This window comes from Microtus oregoni, unplaced genomic scaffold (genome assembly GCF_018167655.1).
Source record: "Microtus oregoni isolate MIOR12 unplaced genomic scaffold, Mior012 000067F_ref0000223, whole genome shotgun sequence".
Classification (NCBI taxonomy): domain Eukaryota; kingdom Metazoa; phylum Chordata; class Mammalia; order Rodentia; family Cricetidae; genus Microtus; species Microtus oregoni.
In genome coordinates, this window is record NW_024543974.1 from 6,149,518 (window position 1) to 6,173,452 (window position 23,935).

The 23,935-nt window shown below is 36.0% G+C and overlaps 1 protein-coding gene across 1 annotated transcript; it reads left to right on the plus strand.

The window, feature by feature from the left end:
- The first annotated feature begins 413 nt into the window (after positions 1–413).
- LOC121440482 (ubiquitin-conjugating enzyme E2 D2-like) lies at positions 414–866 on the plus strand. Its single transcript, XM_041641246.1, has one exon. It carries the CDS (start codon positions 414–416, stop codon positions 864–866), a length of 453 nt encoding a protein of 150 aa, XP_041497180.1.
- The last annotated feature ends 23,069 nt before the right edge of the window (positions 867–23,935 follow it).

Sequence of the window (23,935 nt, forward strand, 5' to 3'; positions counted from 1 at the left end):
TTGATTCCACGATAAACCCACGTGCCTATCACTTATCATTACATTCTCTGTGACCTCACAGAGTATTCCTCAACACCTATCCAGACGTTGAAGGTCTCGAACGTTGCCAGCAGTCCACTGCCCAGAGCTGGGGTTATCGGTCTCTTCTTGGAGTTGTGTCTGCTTGGAGTACTTCAGCCTCGCAGCTTCACCGCCTCCCAGCAGCTACAGTGGATGCTCCAGATCCTGATCCAATGCCATAGGAGTTTTCGTAGCCCTTCAGGTAGAGTCGAGGAGTGTATGTCTCTAGCCCTTGACACTCTGTCTGCTTCATCCATATCTGAATTCAGCCTACTCATATATCATCTTCTTATCTCTCTCTAATCCCTAGGTTCAATAGAGTCATCTACAAGCTGCCATACCTAGTGAAGAAAATGTTTCATCCTAATTTGGAGGCAATTTCTCTTAAGAGAGTACAGAAGGAGTTACATGCCATGTCTCAAGATCCTCTGTCACAGTGTTCTGCAGGGCCTGTGGCAGAAAACATGTTTCATTGGAAAGCAACCATAATGGGGCCCGAAGACAGCCCCTACCAGGGAGGGGTATTTTTCCTAAACATTCACTTTCCAACCACTTATCCCTTTAAGCCTCCCAAAATTTCATTTATTACTCAAATCTACCATCCAAATATTGACCAAAATAGAAGCATCTTTCTAGATATTTTGGGTTCTGAGTGGTCACCCGCAATTACTATTTCCGAATGTTCTCTACTGTGTAATCCAAATCCAGATCTTCCACTGGTTCCTGAAATTGCGAAGGTCTACCACACGGATTTAAAACAGTATGAAAAATTGGCTCGGGAGTGGACAAAAAAATATGCAATGTAATTTCAACACAATTTATGTTATAATAAAAACTTGGTGGTTCACTTTATCAGCTGTGTATTATTGCTTTGAGCAAAGTGATGCCTCTCCAATCTTTTCTAGAGAAATATTGTACACTTTTCAAACTATGATTAATATGAAGTGTGGTTTGAGGGTGGAAGAGAAGGGAAAATGGATGAGATATAGAGGAGGTGAGGAGGGAAAGTGAGGACAAGTGCAAATGGATTGGGTATGGGGAGGTGGGAGGTGAAAGAAGGGCAGATACCTGAGAGATAGTGGTGAAGAGAGTAAAGAAGAGGGAAGATGGATTGAAGGGGTGAGAGTGAAGAGGATAGATGTGTTGTGTGTGTGGAGTGGGAGAAGGGCAGATGATTAGAATGTGTTAGAGGTGTTGTGGGAGTGAGAAAGACAAATGGATTTGGTGTAGGGTACGTAGGAAGTAAGAAAAGGACAGATGGATGGGAGGTTGGGGAATGAGAGTGAGGAGGACAGATGGATGGCAAGTGGGTAAGGTGGGGGTGAGAGTGAGAGGAAGAGGTTTCTAGAAGATACATGAAAGCAGGAGATTTGAGGTGCTGGAAAGAGTGTAAAACCAGTTTCATTTTAGATTTGCCTAAACAATTTTCAATGAATTAGGTATTAAAAACTTAGCAAGAAAAAGCTGTGGTGGCTTTCTGATCCAATATCAACCAGTATCTCCAAGCAGTAATGGGGGGAAACTCTTGTTGAGAAAGAATTTCTTATAATTAATGCTATGTATTATTACTATGCAATTAATGTTAGCTTATCCCTCATTAAGTAGTCACTGCTGGCCTGAACTCCAGATACTTCTTCACCAATATCCTCCTATATTGCCATTATAGGTCTGAGATTACAGCTTCCCTCATTTCCTCAATGGGAACTTTCCCATGTGGGGTTTTCAGACTGTATTTTGAAATCTACATTTATCTATCCAAAATTGAGTGGATTAAGAATTGTTATAAGTAAAATGTGTGATGCTTGTTACTACACCTGGCTTTTTATCTGGGTGCTAGAGATCCAAACAGAGTTTCTTAGGCTTGCAAAGCAAGCAATTTACTAAGTCATCTCTCCAGCCCTGGGGAGATATTTTTCTCTGTTTCAACAATTTTTGCGAATTTCTCTTGCCCCCATTGCTTCCAATCGTGATGAGACAAAGCATTCTGGCAGAAGTATGTACTGTAGAACAACTGCTGATCCCAAAGAGAGACAGACAAGAAAGGCTGGATATATATATATATATATATATATATATATATATATATATATATATATATATATTCCTGGCTTTCATTGCCTCCCAATTATGACACCAAATAATAAGCCATTCATGTCATTAACTTTTTAAGTCAGATATCATGCTCTAGCCACATCCATAAAGCCTTCTCATTGAGAAATCATAAGTAAAAAACATTTTCTTGAAACTAAGACACTGAGTTTTGTCACATGCCATGTCTGTATAATATGGACCAGATTAAAACTAAAAAACAAAACAAAAAAAAAAAAAAAACCCTTCATAGGATTTTTGACTATATGTGATTCTTTGTTTCAGGAAAGAATTTTTGCACAGATTGTTATTAGTTTCTGTTGACTGTGTTAACAAAGGTAACAGCAATACAATAGAAGCATTTCAGAAAATGAACAATTGTAGCAAGTATTTAGATTTTAAATTCCTCATGAATAGAGAAATTTTCATTGTGGTAAAAGTTTTATTTCCATACATTATGAGTTATTTAAACAGTTCTTATATTTAAATACCTATCATGTTACTAATATATATAATATTTCACAGTAATAGAGAATATTAAATATAGTATTTTCGATGTATTTTTAAAACACTGCTAATGTACAAGTTGCACAGTAGTATATTGGGAAATTTAAATGAATAATTTCTCCCAAATTGTTCTGTATTAACCTATTGTTCATAAGCATTTCAAAGTGACAGTGTTTGATGTCTAAGAGTACCAAAGAGGAATGAACTCACACTGCATGAGCTATTTGTAGCGGCGTAAACGAATGCAGACAGATTGTAAAAATATATATATCTATATCTTTAATGTAGAAATAGACTTACAGAACCACCGTTCCCGCGGAGACCAGGAAAGCAGAAGTGACTGCTGGGAGCATGCTCGCCAAATTTATAGGCAGACATTAGCCCGAGGCGAACACACTCCCCAAGGGGTGGGACTTATCCCTACATCTCCCCTTTTTGTCTAAATAAGACAGAACCAAACCACATACAACTATATACAATAACAACAAATAATAAATATAACAAACAATATTGAGAACAAAAGCTTTGCTAAACATTCTATCTTAAGGAGTCCAAATAATGTAGAGAGTAACTACAATTATATAATCTTCAACTCCGTCAAAGATCTGAGAAGGGAATAAACACTACTCAACAAATGAGATATATCCAAAATGTGCAACAATTGACAGAGACAACTGACTACCTGGGCAATCACCCAAAGTCTCGTTTGCAATGTTGAGTCAACCAATTTTGGCTAAGGCCTAACATAACTGACATACCATTATTAAAGGCAAGGAACTTTTCAAAACTATCTTACCCTGTCTTGGCAGGATATGACAGTCCTGTTTTATCCATTGATGCATGCTCTGTATCTCTGTCAGTGGTTGAGGTATGGGGATTTCTTTGCCCAAAGGCCAGTTCTGCCAAATAGAAAGGCTCCAGGTGGAGTGTCTTTGGTGCTCAACATTCTCTCGGGAATAGAGCGGTGGTGCCAGGAGCAATGGTGTCTCACTATCACAAACTCTGAGTTAGATTAAAGGCCATTTTCTACAGCTCTTTGAAGAGGTCGAAGATTATCTATCTATACTGAGTATAATCTCTATATATCTAAAGAACCTGATTAGTTTAATTATAAATGACAATCTTAGATGACTATTTATCTATATAATTCTCAATATCTATCTAACTTAAAGACTAAGACAATAAACAACTGTGTAACAAATGAGGATAATGACCTCCAAATATAAACAATGTACAAATATACATTGCAATATGGCAAATATATATCAATACAGAAACATTATATAAGTATCTTAATCAGAGGTAGAAATGTACACTACAATATCGTAAATATATACTATATATATATATATCAATACAATATATGTCAATACATAAAAAATGTTTTAAACAGACATAGAAACATGCATGCATACAATAGTCAATATAATTTAACTTTGTGTCAATATACAAGAATTGATACCAATATATTTGTCTAAAAGCAGTAACTCACAATTATAAATCTATTATCCCATCATTCCCTCTTTTTTTTTTTTCAAAATGATCCCTGAGCTCATAAAATTCCTCCCCCAACCTCCCAACCCCTAAATGATGTCCCTAAACCCAGGGGTAAACTTTACTGGGAGAGGGGACGTCGTCCTCTAGAATTACTTCCAGCTGTCATGGGGGCGACATTCACTCTGGGGGATCCTGTGAAAGTAAAATGATGGCTAAATTTCAAGATCAATGTCTTTTAAAATTGCAAATAGTCTCTGAGTATTTTGTGGAGGTCTGGCCAGAATGTTGTACAAGATGTGCACCATTTCAGCTAACCAAGTTGGGATCGTCTTGTGCAGCTGGTATCCAAAACAGGTCTTGTAGTAGAGCTATCAGTATCATGACGTCATATCAACCAGGTAGAGTTGTTTTTGTGGGGCCCCATCTTTTTCCTGGAAACTTCAAATGTCACGTCAGGAAAAACTCATTGTTCATTGTGAAAAACTTAAACATTAATAATATAGACACACACACACACACACATATATATATATATATATATATATATATATATATATATATATTCTATGAAAGGCATGATAGATATTTTCAATGAAAAGTATGAGAGATATGAAAAAAAGCAAAGATGTTTTCTAAACTCATATTTCTTTCTGTCCCATATCATGGCTCTTGACATGAGACAGAATCTCCAGAAACTGTTTTTTTCTCTTACTAACAGGCTTGGAATTGGAGAGGGACTGAGCCAGATTCCAGCTTCAAAACCATCTCTATATATTTATGAAGAAATGTTTAATAAGACATACATATATATATATATTAATACTTACAAAATGTGTCCATCCATCAGTAATTAAATATTCAGGGTCCCTCAATTTCTTTGAAGATGAGTATTTTCCTGTGGAGATAAGAAAAGAACCCTGCCTCCAACCTATCTGTATTTCTTACCATCAGTATGTTCGCCATCCTTATGCAAGAATTGTTATTTATCTTTTCCAAGTGGCTTCTCTTCTTCAAACCGAACCTTTACTAATTTTGATAGTATCCACAATTTTTCCTCACCTGTGGAGATAAGAGCAAAACCCCTTCCCCAACGTAGCACATCTCCTGGCTTCCATTGTGAGGTCAGCACATCCTTGAAATAAACTGGTTGATTTAGTTCAGTAGACTTTTCCATTATCCAATGTCTTTCTGAAGCCGTTGTTCCCTTCTCATTAGCGTTGAGAAAATTCAAGGTTAACAAAGCATTATGTAACCTATTTCTGGGGGTGTTTTCCACCCCTTTCTGTTTGTTCAACATATCCTTTATAGTTCGATTTGATCATTCTATGACTGCTTGACCTGTAGGATTTTATGGTATACCTGTAACATGCTTGATATTGTAATAATCAAAAACCCCTTTCATTTTCCTAGAGACATAAGCAGGAATATTATCCATCTTTATTTGTGTAGGTATACCCATGATAGCCATGACTTCTAATAAATGAGTGATTACTGAATCAGCTTTTTCTGAACTTAAAGCAGTTTCCCACTGAAAGCCTGAATAAGTGTCAATGGTGTGATGAACATATTTTAATTTGCCAAATTCTGCAAAGTGGAACACATCCATTTGCCAGATTTCATTCCTTTGGGTGCCCTTTGGATTAGCCCCTGCAGGCTAATCCAAAGAGAAGAGAAAATTATACCGCTAGATTGAGCTAAAATATCAGTACAAATTGTTCTGAAAACAATGTGGAAAAAAAAACAGATAAGCCAAGAGAAACAGTTATCCATCTCAAAAGCCATGCCAATCATTTAAAAGTTTCTAAGAATTCTCTGTTCAGCTCAGTGCCACATTTTATAATTGGGTTGATTAGCCTTTTACAGTCTAGTTTCTTGAGTTCTTTATATATTTTGGAGATCAGACCTTTGTCAGTTGTGGGGTTGGTGAAGATCTTCTCCCAGTAAGTGGGTTGCCTTTTTGTCTTAGTGGCAGTGTCCTTTGCTTTACAGAAGTTTCTCAGTCTCAGGAGGTCCCATTTATTCAATGATGCCCTTAATGTCTGTGCTGCTGGGGTTATATGTAGGAAGTGGTCTCCTATGCCCATGTGTTGTAGAGTACTTCCCACTTTCTCTTGTATCAGGTTCAGTGTGTTCAGACTGATATTGAAGTCTTTAATCCATTTGGATTTGAGTTTTGTGCATGGTGATAGATATGGATCTATTTTCATTCTTCTACAAGGAACTCAGGACCGCAAGGGGTGCACCCACACACTGAGACAATTGGGATGTTCTATCAGGAACTCACCAAGGCCAGCTGGACTGGGTCTGAAAAAGCATGGGATAAAACCAGACTAGCTGAACATAGCGGACAATGAGGATTGCTGAGAAGTCAAGAGCAATGGCACTAGGTTTTGATCCTACTGCATGTACTGGCTTTGTGGGAGCCTAGGCTGTTTGAATGTTCATCTTACTAGACCTGGAAGGAGGTGGGAGGTCCTTGGACTCCCCACAGGGCAGGGAACCCTGACTGCTCTTCGGGCTGATGAGGGAGGGGGAGTTGATTGGGGAGGGGGCGTGAAATGGGAGGTGGTGGCGGGAAGGAGACAGAAATCTTAAATAAATTAAATTAAATAAATAAATGAATAATAAACAAACAAACAAACAAAAAACCCAGGAGACCAAATTCCTACCTCAGACATGAAAAAAAAAAAAGTTTCTAAGGTTTTTTCTTTTCACGTTTGACTTGAAAAATCTTACCCCAATATAGTGCTTTGTATATTTACTCTTTAGTGCATAATAATGTTGGGGGAGGCTGTGGAACTTTTTATTATATACACTCTAACTGGCAGATATAGCAATGGTAGGATTTTGATGGTTTCTGCCTACCTCTTAGTTTCCAGTTACTCAGCTATCTGATCTACTACATGAACTGCCGTGTACTTTACCCAAGAATTGTGGATGGAGCCTTTCTGAAACCATAAGCCAAAATAAAGCATCCTGTAAGATTAAAGTGTTCCATAAGATTGTTCTGTCTGTTATTCTTTCACAGTGTCCTAAAATTAATTAATTCAACTCAAAATGTTACATACATTCTGGGTACCTTTGTAGATGAAATGCACTAAGTTCAAACCCATCATATCAAACTGTGAAGGGCTTAATTATAATTAAACTTCAATTCCTACCTTAGAATGTCACATATTGCTAAAGTAAAACTTTACACCATAAAAGAGAATACCAAAGTTTTCTTCTTAGGATAATTGGGAAGATCCTATCATAGTTGAGGACAAGAAAATATGAAATTCATTTTGGTAGTGGAAGTGTATCATACCTAAAAGAATTGATTAAAGTTCTTTGGTAAGGAAACCATAATCATTTATATAGAAAATTTAATGATTTGTCTATAAAAATCTTTGGAAATGGGTGGGTGGTGATTATGCATGCGTTCAGTCACAACATTTGGGAGGCAGAGGCAGATGGATCTCAGTGAGGTCAAGGTCAGCTTGGTCTATAAGAGTTAGTTCCAGGACAGGCTTGAAAGCTTCAGTGAAACTCTTTCTCAAAAAAAAAAAAAAAAAAAAAAAAAAAAAGGTAATTTTTGGGATGTATTTCAATTATCCTATGATATACCCTTACCGCAGTTTTTGTCATTGGATATTAAAAGAGAATTATGTTGCAGAGCATTTTAAATTATGAAGTATAAAGAAAATCATAAAACGGTATGATATATTTCAAAATATTACACATTTTCCTCAACATATATGAATAGAAATAACAGAGTATATGTCATAATGTATTGTAGGAGCCGCAGGCCTCTTCCCACAGCCTGGCTCCTGGCCACCTGGCTAGCTTATGCCCCAAAATAACAACACACAAACTGTATTCATTTAAATACTGCTTGGCCCATAATATCTAGCCTCTTCTTGGCTAACTCTCATACCTGGACTAGCCCATTTCTAATAATGTGTGTAGCACCCCAAGGTGCACTTACCGGGAAGATTCTAGCCTACGTCCAGCTTCATCATGTCTGCCTCAGAGAGCAGAGCTGCATTGCGTCTGAGCTCACTTCCTCTTCCTCCCAGCATTCTGTTCTATTTACTCCACCCACCTAAAGGCTGGGCCAAGGCAGTTTCTTTATTAGCCAGTGACCTTCCTCCATCAATAATGGATATTAACCTGTGATGTAATAGAAGGTACAGCAAATTAAGTTCAATGACTTAACTTCTTAAACCAAAATTCAGATGTAATTTTGTAGCTCTTCAAAACATAGATGAAAAGGCTGCCATTACTCAATTTGAGCATGTTCATTCCTTTACAAACTGCTTGGGGTGAACATTAAAGTTTAATGAAGAAGAAATGTTCAACTGGGTTGTCATTTAAGATCTTTCTACATTGAGAAAATCTTGTAATATATAACTTTTTAAATTTATGTTGTATGAATTTGTGAGTGTAGCTCCAGAATCTTGTTTAATATCTATGATAACTGTGTACTGTAGATCAAACAAACATGTTGAAGAGGACAGCAGAAGCTGGGTAGCAGAATCAAATGGTTCAAATGAAGGTATTAAAATGCCAGAGGTAAATATACAAGTTTACAGGAATAGACACAAAATTCAATGCTTTGAATTTGTCTGATGATGAGACCTATGTATTTGGGTGACTGGTAATGACATATTTGAATGTTAAATAAAATAATTCCACTAATAATTCTTGGTGCGCTTGTACAAACAGAATAACTCTAAGTAAAGTTAAAAAATGATTCATGCCATGAAATAGTCAGAATAACAAAATTATGTACAAAAGTCAAACTAGATTATAGTGCAACATGAGAAACATCATGCTGTGTCTTCTAAAGGAAAGAAGCTAGTATGTTATTTGTCTGAGTAATACCCACAGTATATGCCTACAGGAAAGCTTTTTATTAATGTAACTATGTGCATTATTCAAGATGGATTAAAGAAAAGGAAGAGAAAAGGAAAAAAGGGAAGAAACTAAAATAACTGAATTCATATCTCAATTCTGAAGGAAGATTTCTTATCTGCTGGAATAATGTCTGTCTTTTACATTTTCCTTTTTTCAAATGGTATATAACAGCTGTCCACATTATAAAGGTTAATAATAATTACTTAAATAAAGTAACTTAAATGTTAATTTAAAAAATATTGTTGAAAAAATGGGAGTAAAGAGAAATGGGAGAGAGCTAAGACAAATTAAAAGAGTTGTGGCTATGACCAATATACATTTTATACATACATGAAATTATCAAAAATAATAGGAAAAATGGTGACACTGAGATTATTTGAAGAAATATCTGATTAACGTGGTTATTGTGGAAATCTATCTCCAGTCATGACATGTGTGAGGAAGCCACTTGTTGGTCCCCAGCTGCTTAGCCCTGAAATAATCACACAGAAACTGTATTATTTAAGTCATTGCTTGACCCATTAGCTCTAGCTTCTTATTTGTTAACTCTTACATCTTAGTTTAACTCATCTCCATTAATCTGTTTATCAACACAAGGTTGTGGCCTACCGGCAAAGTTTCAGCACGTCTATCTCCATCAAGGGCTCCATGGCTTCTCTCTGACTCTGCCTCCATTCTCCCAGGATTAAGCTTAGTTTTCCCCACCTACCTCTTTTCCCTGTACATGCCCAAGACAGTTTATTAAACAATGATATTCACAGCACACAGAGGAGAATACCACATTAATGACATGGTCATCACTTTCTTGAATTCCCTAAAGTCGTGACTATACTTAGCAGAAGAGTACAAGTTTGAACCCAATATCATTCAATTGCAGAAAAAGGGCTGATGAGTCTTGAACACCCCCAATGAGCTATAACCAGTTAGTGATAGCTGGGTCTTAGGTAAGAGATACTTTTCCCTGAGGAATTATAGACAATAAACTGTTGATTGCAGAATGTCTCATGAGAAACTGCCCCTCCACATGGATTTCTAGACAACTGCTGCTAGGGAGGAAGGAGGTGCATCTAAAGGCAATATTATATTCCCAAGAATTTATGAGCAGTTAATTTGCTGCTGACTGGGAGGTGCTCATGAGGCACTGAACTGTTCCAGAGACACATAGACAATTATAAGTTGCTCAGAGAGAAACACAGAGGATTTTTCTTCTGTACATGCCACATGTGATTTACCCATATTCTTGTTACTGCCCTTCACCCATACCCCTTTAAGTATCTCTAATTAACTCTTTGGCTCACCAAACTTGTAGAACAAAATAATAGAATAAATTAATAGGTCTGGTATTATTTGTATATCTGGGGTAAGTAGATGTTAATTTTGTTTTCTGGGGATAGTTCACAGAACAATGGCCTTTCCAAATTGACAAATGTAATTTATCAATTCATATAAACATTATTGAATTAGCACACATTTACGTCTATGATATCTATATGTACTTTCTAAATAAAAACCATAAAGTGATCAAATTGTTCTTTACAATCCCCAAAAAGAAATCTAAATCTTCCTCAAAATGATGCAGCATTATTGTCATTGTTCTTGATATCCTATAAGAAAATGCTGTAATTAAAGTTAATATTTTTTTTTATTATACAGTCAGTGCACTTTTATTCTTTAGTAAAAAGATAATAGATGTCAATACAAACATACAGCTAAGAAGTAGCTTATTATGGAGCCAAATATGAGTGACCATGACCAGGTAGCACAGATTTATGTTACTCTAAGTTCATATTTCAATATGGAAGCAGCTCCGTAGGTGACAATACAAACACAGAGCCAAAAATTAGCTTATTATGGAAACCAATATGAGTGACCATGACCTGTTAGCACAGTTTTATGTTACTCTGAGCTCATGTTCAAATGTGGAAACATTTCTATAAAGATTTAAACAGTAACAGAACAAAAGAAGCCATAAATTAAGGTGCTTTTACATTACAGTCAAGTAGGTATTAGAGCAAATCAGGAATACCCTGGCTCCAGGCCTTAGATACTATGCAATGACACTCTTAATCCTTTGATTAAAGAAAAACCATGGTTTGCTAATACATTTAAAAATTTTGTTTTTCTAAAACCTGCTAGAATGATAGGGCTGGTTTTACCTATTAGTGGTATTTGCTAGGTCCAACACAGAGCAAGGTAAGGAATTAGGCTTAAAATACATCAAGATAAATTGGAATTAGTCTCTGGACCTGCAATATTTCATTGTGCAGACATCACTGAATTTCTAATTAATCAGCCTTTCCAGACACAGTATTCTTGCACGATTTCTTCTTCACAAAGATGAAGGAAGCAATGATAGACAGGTAGATTTATAAAGATATATATTCTCAAATGCATCAATAAATGTATACTATGTTAAATTCAGTTATTTCTATAACAGATATTATAGTATAAACACAGTTTCTTTTTATACTTATTGTTTATTCCCTTTAACCTCAGAGTGTACATTAATTGACTATGGTTGTTTGCCTTGTATTTAAGCCAAAACAGCATGCCTGAAAGAGGTAGATCATTAGCAGTCCAATGATGATAGGTTTGCTTAGTTTTCCACTGAATTTATTGGCTTGGTAAGAAACAGTAAGGGCTTCTCTGATGGTGTTCTTCTTTATATCCACGGTGGTACTATACTTAAATTTCTCCTTATTTGTCAGGATTAATTACTCCAGTAAGTAAAATAACTTCTATTTTTTTTTGTTTTTTTTTATTGAGAAAAGGAGAAAAAAAAAACAAGTTTCCACCTCCTCCCAGCCTCCCATTTCCCTCCCCCTCCTCCCACCCTTCTCCCCCTCCCCCCACTCCTTTCCCCCTCCCTCTCCAGTCCAAAGAGCAGTCAGGGTTTTCTGCCCTGTGGTAAGACCTAGGACCTCCCACCTCCGTCCATATCTAGGAAGGTGAACATCCAAACTGGCCGGGCTCCCACAAAGCCAGCACATTACGTAGGATCAAACCCCCGTGCCATTGTCCTTTGCGTCTCATCAGCCCTCATAGTTCGCCATGTTCAGAGAGTCCAGTTTTATCCCATGCTTTTTCAGTCACAGTCCAGCTGGTCTTGGTGAGCTCTCAATAGATCAGCTCCACTGTCTCAGTGGGTGGATGCATCCCTCGTGGTCCCGACTTCTTTGGTCATGTTCTCCCTCCTTCTGCTCCTCATTGGGACTTTGGGAGCTCAGTCCAGTGCTCCAGTGTGGGTCTCTGTCTCTATCTCCATCCATCACCAGATGAAGGTTCTATGATGATATGCAAGATATTCGTCAGTATTGCTCAAGGAGTGAGGTATCCAAGACCCAAAAAGATGAACATGGGTTGTACTCACTCATAATTGGTTTCTAGCCATAAATAAGGGTCACAGACTCTACAATAGGTGAATCTAAAGAAGCTAAGTAAGAAGGGGAACCCAAGGAAAAACATATAGTTATCCTCTTGGCTAAGGGAAGTAGACAAAATTGCCGGGGAGAAAATTGGGATCTTGGGGTGGGGTGGGTTGGGGGTAAGGGGAGATGGGGAGAGAAAAGTTAGAAGGGAAGGAGGTCGGGCCTTGGGAAAGCAGGAGGATTGGGAAAAAAGGAAGGTTGGACAGGGGAGCACGGAACCACAATTCTTAGTTAAGGGAACCACTTTAGGGTTGGCAAGAGACCTGACCCTAGAGGGGCTCCCAGGTGCCCAAGCTGAGGTCCCCAGTTAGTTCCTTGGGCAGTTGAGAATAGGGAACCTGAAATAACTTCTATTTTTAAGAACACATATATCTTTCAGTATTTATTCTAAAGCATGAGGGGTTTAAATAGCCTATTTAGCAGCATTAATGTCTAATTGAATGAAATCATTTTCATGTCTCCTGTTAGAATAGTTTCTGCTTTTATTGGTAAGAATTATAGACTTTCAGAGCGTTAACACAGACAGAAAACAGCTATTACTATTGAATCACTACAGAAAGCAGGGTCATTAGTCACATTTCTAGATATTGATTACTATTTCATTAATCATAATTATAATAGAAACAATTTCTCATTAGAAGCTGATATATGGAATCTACAGCATCTTCGGGAACTGTGCCCCCACCCTCAAAATTACTGCCACTCATCAGGCATTACTACAAACACTTTAAAGAGGCCATTCACAATCCCATCATTCCTCCTGTTTCTGAATGATGAGAAACATAGTAAGATCATTAAATTCCACTGTCACACTTCATGGGCTATATAAGTGAGTTTCTTAATTAGAAGCATTTCTGTGTTAAATAACATTATGATTTATGAAGCATTATGTAATATACGGATAATAGTTAAATAGCAGAACCATCGCAAAACAGAAAACTAAATTCTTGTCCACAAGCCTTATTGAAGCAACATTATAATAGTGCCTCTACCATGATGAAAGTAGAACAGTATGATCACATGGTGAGTCTGAGAAAAATCATATCAAATATTCAGTGGTGATCTCTTTTGTGACTATATTTGATATTCTGTAGTCATCATCATACATTGTTTTGGTTAGTTGAAGTCTATAACACAGAGACTATTAAACTCCTTAATTGTTGCTTGGCATCATTTGTCAATATGCCAATTGCTAAATATCATGAGTAGGTGTGTGAAAAATTTGAGCAGTACATTAAAATATGGTATTGTATTTAAGAAATCATTAAAATCCTCCTCTGCTTAGGAATTCCTTTGGTCACAATTTATGTGGAGCACAAAATATCTTCATATTTTTTATCAATTTAGATATTCTCCTTATCATTAATTTCCAAGTTATATATCTCCCAAACCCCTGATAATTGAACCATCACACTGGTTATGCTTACTTTTATTCCCCTTACCTCACAAAACAAATGGAACAGTTAAGTACAGTAATCAAAGCTCATTTCACTGAAAAATCTTCCTTGCAGTACATCATTTTATTTTTTTAAGGATTTATTTATTATGTACATAACATTCTGCCTCCATGTATACACACATGCCAGAAGAGGGCGCCAGATCTCATTATAGATGTTTGTGAGCCACCATGTGGTTGCTGGGAGTTGAACTCAGGACCTCTGGAAGCCAGTGCTCTTAAACCACTGAGCCATCTCTTATGACTATCCCAGAAGTCATAAAATGATGCTTAAAGCTGCTTGAGTCTACTTCTTTGAATAGCCAGATATTACACAGAGATAATCTCACAATACATGTCAGAACTTTTATTACCTCTGTCAAATGGTTTTAGAGACTTTCCATAAGACACTAGGCGCAAGATGAAAGAGAAAAGATAATGTTTTAGAGTTGGAACTCATGATAATTCATGCCCTATTTCATGTAACTTACATCTTCTTCAAGGGTTTCTTGAACCAGATTTTACACACACTTACATATATGTAATATGCATATTCCAACTTGATGTTTACTATTGTTTATGAAGTAATGTACAGATTAATGGATATGCTATTATGTTTTATACTAGTACAGAAGAGTAACTCACATTGAACAATACACAGTAAAATATTTCTCATAATTGTAGAGACTGAAGAATGCTATAATATGGAGGATACCATTCTATCATAGTACTTATTGCTGCCTGATTCAGAAAGCAGAATAATATACAGCAAGAAGGAAACTAATCATCATTTAGGATAAGAAACATTTATATGGTGCTGACCACACTATTGAAGATGGAGAAAACATCACCCCTTGTTACTGTTAGAAATGTTAACAAGAATTTAGAAGGGGGCAAATAATAAAACCATAACTGGGAAGATCAGGCAACAGCCAATGTATGATATGCATATGGTTGATGCTATGTGGCCACGTGATGGTTTACATAGTCAAGAATTCTGTCTGTTTTAAAACTAAATTAGTAAGTTAATATATTTTGTTTTAAAATCAAAACTATAGCTTGATACACTATAGCTATTCAACTCTGTTTTAGATTTCTGTGATCAGACTATTCAGCATGTTGCTTTATTTTGTCCATGAGAGTGCCCAAACCTCCTTGACATTTGGAGGCTGGGTACTACATCTTGGTATCTGAAAACTAAAAAAAAACTAACTACCATTCACATTAATTTTATTGGTTGTGGGCAGCCTAGAACTGGCTATGAGGCCTATGATGATCTTGAACTTTGCATTACTCTGCCTCCAAATCTAAAGTGCTAAGATTATAAGCATTTAGCACCATGCCAAGTTTCTTATTTCTACTACCTATACACTGAGACTTTCTACCTACTCAGAAGAATTACCTTGGGAGTTTCTGGAATACTGGTAATCTTATTTTTTGAGATAGGATCTTGGTATGTAGCCCTGGCTGAATAGAATGCAGGCTGGCCTCAGATGCACAGAGAGTGGCCACTGCAACATGAGTGCTAGAATTAAAGCTGGGAACTCTTATGTTGTCTTAAAAACTCTTGTTGCTTAGTGCCTCTGGCCCTAACTTTGTGCAGCATCCCATTTCTTGATGCTCACAGTGTCAGCAAACCAAAGGCAAAAGATTCACACAAATTAGAAGATGTTAGGATAATGGTATTTCCCCTTATTCAGAGAATAAAAGGTTTCTGCAAGCACACAGACTCATGCTCCTTGATTCTTTTTGTAATCCGTAGGCTTGATGCACTAAGGACTGGAGATATTGGTTTGTCAAATTCTTTCCTTTTTTTTTTCACTGAAAAATAATCAATAATGGTGTGACTCTGACAAATTTCCTGTCTCTAATTATTTATTCCATTATTCCTTTTGATTCTGCATCATAGTATGTTTGGAAGCATCTACCAATCAGTTCTATCTTAGTGATAGCTTGATAATGTAACCTGTTTTGCCTGAAGCTAAGTTTATATACACACAGAAAGTATATCAAGCAAAAAAAAAAATCATAGAAACTTATTACAAGAATTGTAGCATAGCTATCTCATAAACTTTTAAATTTTATCCCTCTAATGTTGTACCAAGTTTGTGTATTCAAAGAAACTATAATGCACAAAAGTAATCATAGAAATTTATTAAGGAACTGTAGCATAAGTGGTTTTATAAATGTTTTTGTTTTGTCCCTTTAATGTTGTACTTATAAGATATTTTTTTCCTGTGAATTTGATGTGGGAATTCCCTCTGTGTGCTGTGATTACCATTAATGAATAAAGAAACTGCCTTGGCCTGTTGAGAGGGCAGAACATAGGTAGGCAGGGAAGATGGAACTGAATGCTGGGAGAAGGAAGTTGGACAAGGGGATGCCATGAAGCCACCGCCTGAGATAGACATGCTGAAACTTTGCTGGTAGTCCACAACCTTCTGGCGATATACAGATTAATAGAGATGGATTAAATTAAGATGTAAGAGTTTGCCAGTAAGAAGTGAGAGCTAATGGGCCAAGGAGTGTTTTAATTAATACAGTTTCTGTGTGATTATTTTGGCGCTGAGCAGTCAGGAACGACCAAGCAACCTCTCTCCTTGCAGCATGAACTTATTGAAAACTAAAGCTAAAAGAAGCAAAACTATAGAAAAAATTAAAGTATACTCAGGTACTTCAATATCACCTCCATTAAAATATTTAAATCTAATTTGAAATAATTTTGTTGGACAATAATGGGTTCTGATTCAACTTGAATATAAATTATAGATTAGTAAGAAATATATATTTTTAATATAATAAAATTCATCTATACAAAAAGTAAAAAAAAAATGTTTATAAGAGCAATAGATAAATTCTTGGAAGTATGCCAATGCTTACATGAAAAACTTGTCAGGATATTTCTTTTTCTTAGAACTTAAAACCTATTCCCTTAACATATGCAGAAGCAGATAAACATTTCAACATAATTTTTCATATCCCTATATTTAGTTCATGTTGTTTGTAGCCAATAGACCAATCAAAACTGTTAGTCTTCCTATCCAACATAATATATTAAAACCAATATCTTTAAAGAATTGACTACAAGTCAAAACCTATTTGTAAATTTTAATATGGCAGTTCATGATTATAAAGTTTTAATCTGACAGGCCTCACATGAAAACCCATTACAAATATGTCAGATTTACTGCAGAGCTTGTGAATTAATGGCTCTGAAAGAAGTTGCCGCCAAGGTCTCAGGCCTCCTGAAGGGTTATGCTCTAAACATATTCATATTCATAACTTTGGCCATTTTCACCTCGTTCTCTTTCTTCAGAGATTTAATGTATTCGTTAGAGGAGTCTTTTATCTACTTGTATATGTTATTCATAACTAATTTATCTTCCTTTATGCTATTGTTGAGTCCAAGATCTATTTTCTCAGTAAGTTTGTTGTTGATATATATGTGATGCTTATTTTTCTTTTTTACTTGTTAATATATCCTTCCATAGTCCCTCTGGGATGAGCAATATTCTCTTCACCAGAAATATTGCTTCCTGTATTTTCTTTATGTTCTATTTGATAGATATGAAACTTTTTAGGATGTTTATGTATGGAAAGTCTTTCTTTCTCTTTCAAACATTGCAGATAGTTTTTTTTGTGTATATAGCTTGAGAATAGCTATTGTGGACTTGTAGGGCTTGGAATGCAATGTTCCAGGCTCTTCTGGCTTTCAAAATTTCCTTTGAGAAATCAGCTGTTATTATGATGGATTTTTTTCGTACATGACTTGTGATTTTTCTCTTGCAGCTTTAAGTATTCTTTCTTTCTATTGCATATTTCATATTTTAACTATGATGTGGCATAGGGATTTTCTTTTCTAGTCTTGTCTATTTGATGTTCTTTGTGAGTTTTCTATTGGTGTGACTTCATAATTTGGGGTAGTTTTCATCAATCATAGTTTGAAGTTAAGTTCTATGCCATTGAGTTGGGATTCTTCTCCCTCATGTATGCCCATTTGGTGTTTTCATGGTGCTTCGTGTTTCCTGCATGTTCTTTTTCTATGTTTTTTTTCTGTTTCTCAACATTCTTTTCTTATTTTGTTTCGATCTTTTATTCTATATTTGAGACCTGATATTCTGACTTCTTCTTGATTCATTCTCCTTCTAAGGCTTTGCATTTTCATGTCAGGCTATTGAGTTTTTCAGTTCTGTCTTCCTTTCAGAATAAGTCATTTTTAATATTTATATCATGATTGAATTTCATTCTGAAATCTTAGATTGTCTCCCTCATGTCTATCACCATATGTTTTTTTGTTTGTTTGTTTGTTTTCTTGGGCATCTTCAGGCATTTAACCTTCTTAAAATATTTCTCCTTGATTTCATTGAGATGTTTTTGTGTCTTCTTTAAATTTCATTCATTCAATTATTTGAGGAGGCTTGTGATAATTATTTTAAGTTATCTGTCCTTGAGTTTATCTAGGTTATTCTCATTGGCAAGCATTCTAGAGGTCTGGTAGATTTTGAAGAGAAGTTACTGCTTGAACTTTCATATTGTTGCTAATCCTATGAAGAGATATGGGTGCTGGGATTGAGCTGCATTTGTGGGCTGTGTCTGAAGTGGGTGGATGTAGGAGCAGCAATGGAGAAATTAGACATGGGATACTGCTTAGTTTTATTTAACAGGGGATGGACAAAGATGATGCACATCTCAGTATGACTTGACCTCCTCTGACAAGCTGCATTTCTAAAAAGCTTTATTTATACAAAAAGATATTTCCTCATTGACTTTAATCACTGGTTTAAGTCTTTCCATGGTACATACTTTTTCTAAAATCATCCCTGATTATGTAACACATTTAATAAAAACTCGAAGACGGATGTTGAGGTTCAACAAAAAGGTCAGAAAAACAAAACAGCTAGCCACTAAATGGTGATCCTTCTTCCAGGAATCTCAGAATGAGACTGTGTGTGAGAGCTGTCTCTTCCCATTATATATATATATATATATATATATATATATATATTCTTCTCTTGTGCTAGGATTAATGGCATGAACCACTACTGCTGAGCTTCTACAGTAAACTAAATGTGGCTACTGGGATTAAAGGTGTTTGTCACTACTGCCTGGTCTATAAGGCTGACCAGGGCAACTGTTTTACTTTCTGAATTTTAGATGAGCTTTTTTTTTTACTAAAATATAATTAAATATCATTACATGATTACATAAGCATATCAAAGTAAAAGAAACAAAATGAGCACACAACAAATTTTATGAGAACTAAAATCTAACATGATAAATCATTTTTTTTAACTCCATTTCTTTTTCCCTAAAATAAGTTTTGTAAAGCCTTGCGATTTTAGAAACACTGGACATGATGACTCTAAGTTTGATTAAGTTAGAATATAAGTTATTTCCTACTACCTGTTATACCAAGCTTTTCCTGTATTATTCCATTAATCTACTATAATGAATATCTGATCTTTCTATGGAAATAAAATTCCTCAGTTCCTTGTTTATTTTTTTTTTCTTTTATTTCTGCAATAAGACCACAATTCTTTCCTTCAATCAATGGAATATCATGTTCTACTATATACTCTTTCTATCAGGGAAATCCTGATCTGACAAGTATGCTCAGGAAGGTAGGAAGTTCACGGAGCCCGAATATTTCTCATTTTGTCTTTGTCATAAACTCCTTTTTAAATATGGTTCCTATATTTATTACAATCCTTCAAAGTGTGAAAGACCATCAAGTTTCCTAAAACTTCTTACTTTATTCCCAGGAGGCTATCAATACATATCACACTAATTTTATAATTAAAATCATTTCCTGTCTATGCTAATTCCATGTTTCTGAGGCAGAACATGAAAACATAATGATTCAGTTATAATATCAGCTTCTAAAATTTCCCTAAGTTTTTCTTCTTTAATGATTTTTTCCAGCATGTCAAAGATGCAGGGAAGAATTGTATAACATATTCCAACGAGGGCAGAGAAGGGTCAGTTTAAGTCATCTAAGTACTGGAATTTTGTCAAGCAGTGCTTTCAAGAAGTTTGGTCTCACTATCTGGGCATGTGGAATTCCTTTGTTGTTGTTGTTGTTGTTTTCTTTTCGGTTTGTTATGGACAAAACAGTTTTGAGGAATAAGAGAAGTGAAGGTGGGTTGAAACTCAAGGTTGGGAATTTAGTGGGTGAAATGAAGTCAGGAGGACAGACTAGACTGAACTAGTATGCAAGAAGTGTTTCCTATTTTTGGCATATAGGCTTTTGTAGTAAGATCTAAGGGAGCCACCTTAGAGTTGGCAAGAGACTTGAACCTAGAGTGGCTCCCAGATGCCCAAGCCAAGGTCCCCAGTTAGTTCCTTGGGCAGCTGAGGATAGGAAACCTGAAATGACCCTATCCTATAGCAATACTGACGAATATCTTGCATATCACCATAGAACCTTCATCTGGTGATGGATGGAGATAGAGACAGAGACCCACACTGGAGCACTGGACTGAGCTCCCAAGGTCCCAATGAGGAGCAGAAGGAGGGAGAACATGAGCAAAGAAGTCGGGACCACGAGGGATGCACCCACCCACTGAGACAGTGGAGCTGATCTATTGGGAGCTCACCAAGGCCAGCTGAACTGTGACTGAAAAAGCATGGGATAAAACTGGACTCTCTGAGCATGGCGAACAATGAGGGCTGATGAGAACCCAAGGACAATGGCACGGGGTTTTGAACCTACGTAATGTGCTGGCTTTGTGGGAGCCTAGCCAGTTTGGATGTTCACCTTCCTAGAAATGGACGGAGAGGGGAGGACCTAGGACTTACCACAGGGCAGGGAACCCTGACTGCTCTTTGGACTGGAGAGGGAGAGGGAGAGGAGTGGGGGAGGGGGCGAAGGGTGGGAGGAGGGGGAGAAGGGTGGGAGGAGGGGGAGGGAAATGTGAGGCTGGGAGGAGGTGGAAACTTGTTTTTTTTTTCTCCTTTTCTCAATAAAAAAATGGAAAAAAAAGAACATTAAAAAAAAAAGAAGTGTTTCCTAGTCTAAGCTGGAGTGAGGGAAATCATTCAGTAATTAAACTAATCTCATTTCACAAAACAGCTCATGAAAGCCAAGGGTTTTGTTGAAGGTTTAAACCAAGATGCAGTGCATATCACAATTATTTCCTTGTGAATAAAGCAGCTGTTCTTTTTTTTTTCTGCAGATTTTTCACTGTAGTGTTGAAGACCAGCTTCAACAAATATACCACTTACAAGAGAAGGTATATGGGGATCAGAAAAATGGTAAAGAGGGAGAAGACACAAGTAAAAATAATAAAACAGAAAATATAAGATAGTTCTGAAGGGGGGGTCCAGTGAATGCTGAAATCCCACTGCATTTAATTTTCCATACATCATTATAACCAAGTACAGCAGGGGTAAGAAGACAAAAGAATGCTTTAATGTGATACAAAGGACAATTATAAAAATTACTTGCTTCAATAATTTGAGCCATCAAGCAATCAATCCATGATAATGCATTCTATTGTTTAGTTAGTGAACCCACTCTAGACAAAGTATCCAATAGGCAGCCACTTCCAAGGACAAACCTCCTATTTCAAAAGGAGCAGAGATATGTTTGAATATCCCTACTATTGGTCAGGGTGGAGTAGGGTTACCTGTATGGGACATCTTAATTTCCAAAAACAAAGAACTGGATGTGTATCCTTGGTTGCTGTCAACAATTTTGAGCAATGTCAAACTCTCTGATATTTAGAGAAGATGGAAATAGGCTCACATTTTTTTTTATCCCCCTACATTGTAACTTACTCCCCTTCTGTTACAAATTTGGGATTAATCTACCACAGTTCATCACTATTTGAGCTATGTGTAGATAGTCACATAGTCAAGAAACCTGCTTCCTATAGCCAGGTCTTTACTCCTCTCTTGTATGTAAGCATGGAAATCTGCCTTCCTGAAATTATCTTTATTCACAGGAGTTCAGTCAGCACTTAGGGTCCAGGCAAATGCATTCCGTTTAAGACACTCGCAGATATCCAAAGGATATAGAATTCTTACATGCCCAAAGCTGTTAATTTGTAACTGCTCACATGGATAGAAAAAATAAGTATGCCTTGGTTTTACCTTACTTATAGATAAGAAAAGTGATGACCTTAAACTAACCTTGCATTTAAGCATTCCTAACGATTCACCTCACCTTCACCTCAATTTACTGATGACATTACTTCAGGAGATTAACTGCTTTTGCCTTAATATCAAGAAAAATAATAAACCATCTATCCACATCCCAGAGGAAGGCAAACTTTCACTGGAGCCTCTGATAAGCATCAAGATTAAGAGTTTGCTAACATTCAAGCCTGCTAACACTTGACAAAAATGCTAATGAATCAAAGGCCAAAACCTTTCCTTATCTGTTTATGTAGGTTGCCTTGTTACATATGCCTGCATTGTTTTCTGTGTCTATATAGCTGGGTAAGAACAAAGAGAGTTAACAGAATTGGAGACAGAAGCAAAAGCATCCCAGAAATTAACAGAGATAGGAAAATGAAAAAGATGAAAAATAGAAGAATATAGCAGAGAAATGGAATCAATTTAAGATTGAGACAGAGAATGATAGCTAAGAAATTATAGACATTTAGGACAAAAGAATTAGAATAAATTAAAAGGAAGAGAGAACAACCTTGAAACAGTTATTAGAAGGAAAACTCCTACATAAGGAAGTTAACTACACCCACAAAAACATCAGCAATACATAAACTAATACCAGAATAATTCAAAGGAAGGACACACACACATATATGCAAACATACTATCACTCTCAACCACAACAATAAAATAACAGGAAATAGCAATCATTGATCATTGATATCTCTCAGTGACAATGGACTCAATTCCCCAATGAAAAGACAAATACTAATAGAATGAATAAGAAAACAGTATCCTTTTTTTTTTCTGATGCATACAAGAAACACACCTCAACAACAAAGGTAAATGGTTGGAAAAGATTTTCCAAGTAAATGACCACAAGATAATAGCTATATAGCTATTCTAATATCAAATAAAATAGACTTCAAACCAAAAAATTAATCAAAAGAGATGAATGATATTTCAAACTCATCAAAGGAAAAATCCACCAAAATATTGCATTTCTTATCATCTATGCACCCAATATAAGGATATCCAGTTTTCTAAAAGGAACATTACTAAAACTTAAATCACACAACAAACTCCACACATTAATAGTGGGAAACTTCAATACCACAGTCTCACCAATAAACAGATCACATAAAATCTATACAGAAATAATGGAGCTAACAGACATTATGAATCAAATGAACCTAACATATATCTACTGAACATTTTACCCAAACACACAAAAAATATACCTTCTTCTCAGCGCTGCATGGAACCTTCTTCAAAATTGACCATATGCTTGGCTACAAAACAAGTCTCAACAGATACAAAGATATTGGAATAACCCACTCTACTTATCATACCACCATAGATTAAAGCTGGATTTCACCAACAACAGAAACAACAAAAAGTCTATAAACTCAAGAAAATAACTCTACTGTGATATCACTAGGTCAAGGAAGAGACAAAGAAGTTAAATGCTTCCTAGAATTCAGCAAAAATGAATGCACAATATAACCAATCTTATGGGACACAATGAAAGCAGTGATAAGAAAGTTCATAGCACTAATGTCTTCATAAACTGGAGAGGTCAAATACTAGCAAATTAATTGCACACCTCGAAGATCTAGAACAAAAAGGAGCAAGTACACCCAAAAGTAGTAGCTAACAGGAAATAAACAAAATCAGGTTTGATATCAATAAAATAGAAACAAAGAGAACAATGCAAACAATTAATGTAGCAAAGAGTTGGTTCTCTGATAAAATCAGAAATATAAGCCAACCCTAACTGAAACTAGCTATAAAGGAGAGAAAAAATATCCAAATACATAAAATCAGAAACAAAAGGGAGATTTAACAAGGAAATCCAAAACTATATTCCACAAAATTGGAAAAGTTAAAGGAAATGAACAACTTT